This window comes from Myotis davidii, unplaced genomic scaffold, assembly GCF_000327345.1.
Source record: "Myotis davidii unplaced genomic scaffold, ASM32734v1 scaffold59, whole genome shotgun sequence".
In the NCBI taxonomy this organism is placed as follows: Eukaryota; Metazoa; Chordata; class Mammalia; order Chiroptera; family Vespertilionidae; genus Myotis; species Myotis davidii.
The window spans coordinates 8,430,645-8,432,519 of NW_006293001.1; the positions used below are offsets into that span (position 1 = coordinate 8,430,645).

Consider the following 1,875-nt stretch of genomic DNA (forward strand, 5'->3'; position numbering starts at 1 on the left):
TATTATAAGTAAAACTTTGTACCTCAGCTGTTCAGCAAGATAAAAGTAGCCCTAAAATTCCTTTGTATTATTCAACAAACCTGTTTGCATTCTGATTTGGTTTGCATGTAGGTTAATTTTACATGAAATCTGAAGCCTTAGTGCAGTCCTGCCAGCCCAAATGGCAGTGCTCAGCTTCGCCTTCTTACCTTCTGTGTGATGCGATACTTGAGGCATTTTAATTCTTTAAAGATGAGAATAAAAACTAAACACATTACCTGGTAAGTAAAGAGCCAATCTATCAAAAACGACAATACCCACTGATAGAAGCACCAACGGTAAGGAAAATAAAGATAGTCCAGCCGTTTGCTTACCCCAAGAATCTGGCTGAATAAAAAGGCATAGAGGGGTGTAACTGCCCCGTTGACAGCGGCGCCCACAGACCCCACCACCATGTAGGGCCATTCTGGAGCATTGAGTTTCAGGATCCTCCGAACCGGGGCCGGTTCAATTTCTTCTTCCACAGGAACGTTCTTGTCCTTGGGGGGAGAGAGGGTTAGATTAATCATTCAAATGTGCACAGACACTTTTTTACATACTATTTTTCTATATAGCAGACCCTTTAGCACTCACGGGTGGAAGAGTCATGTTTTGACTGGTTATGAGAGACCTCAAAGATCTGTGAGGAGTGGTGATTTGTTATTTTGTGAGGACTGGTTTTAAATTTCTTGAGACCCAGCTGTCACTGGAAGGAAGGAGCCTAGAGGGGCTACTCCTCTGAAAGTGACTTTTACAGTTCTCATTTCACAATTGCATTTGCATTGACTCTTGGGGAGTAATCAATATGTTGGATCTTTGAGGAAAATAAACTCCTGATTTAAAAAAAAATACTTGTGTTATAGTAGTATTTACATATTTGAGGACTTGTGAAATTTTCAAAGCTCCCAAGGCAAGCCAGTGTATCTAAAACAGAGGCAAAATAACTTGAAATTTGTGAAGTTGCGTCAACAATTCTCATTTACATGTTTTCTGTAAGGTTTACCTCAATTAGTACCCAAAATTTAACTGTAATCTATTTGGATTTCTTTCTTTTTTTTTGCTAAGTTTTTTTTTAATATATTTTATTGATTTTTTACAGAGAGGAGGGGAGAGGGATAGAGAGTTAGAAACATCGATGAGAGAGAAACATCGATCAGCTGCCTCCTGCACATCTCCTACTGGGGATGTGCCCGCAACCCAGGCACATGCCCTTCACTGGAATAGAACCTGGGACCTTTCAGTCCGCAGGCCGACGCTCTATCCACTGAGCCAAACCGGTTTCGGCTATTTGGATTTCTTAATTTCACATTTTCTTCACAAGGAGTGAAGATTATTTTAATATTTTCCTATTCTGATTTTTTTTTTATTTGCCATTGAAGTGTCATAGCTAGCAAATTTTTATCTTCCTGAAGGCAAATATTATATTCAAAACCTCATTTTTACCATCATTTCTCCTTGGCTATAGATATTACTCAGTGCTTTGTCTTAGGCCCATGTATTCAATAATTTTTAAATTTATTACCCACTTTATTTGAGAAAGGATTTTAGGTGGCTTATATAGATCTATAATAATTTTTTATTTTCTTCTATTAAAATACACTATATACATATATACACTATATTACACACACACACATATATATGTATATATCTACACTAATAAAAGAGAAACATGGTAATTGGCGCATGAGTGCTACCCTTTTCATTGGCAAATCAGGGCGATATGCAAATTAACTTCCAACAAAGATGGCAGTTAATTTGCATACGTAGGGAGGCGAATGCTGGAAGGTGAAGGGGGAAGGACGGAAGAAGCCGCCTGCCACTGACGGTGATCGGAAAACCAGGCAGCAGGCAAGA

General features: G+C 38.6%; 1 protein-coding gene across 5 annotated transcripts in view; it reads right to left on the reverse strand.

Annotated features, from left to right (window-relative positions):
- Positions 1-1,875, reverse strand: part of ABCB11 (ATP binding cassette subfamily B member 11) — an 86,675-nt gene that overhangs the window by 23,869 nt on the left and 60,931 nt on the right. For all 5 annotated transcript variants that reach the window (XM_006766531.2, XM_006766530.1, XM_015565756.1 and 2 more), the window contains one exon: positions 354-518. In XM_006766531.2, coding sequence (XP_006766594.1) covers positions 354-518 — 165 coding nt within the window. The remainder of the gene's footprint in view (positions 1-353; positions 519-1,875) is intronic.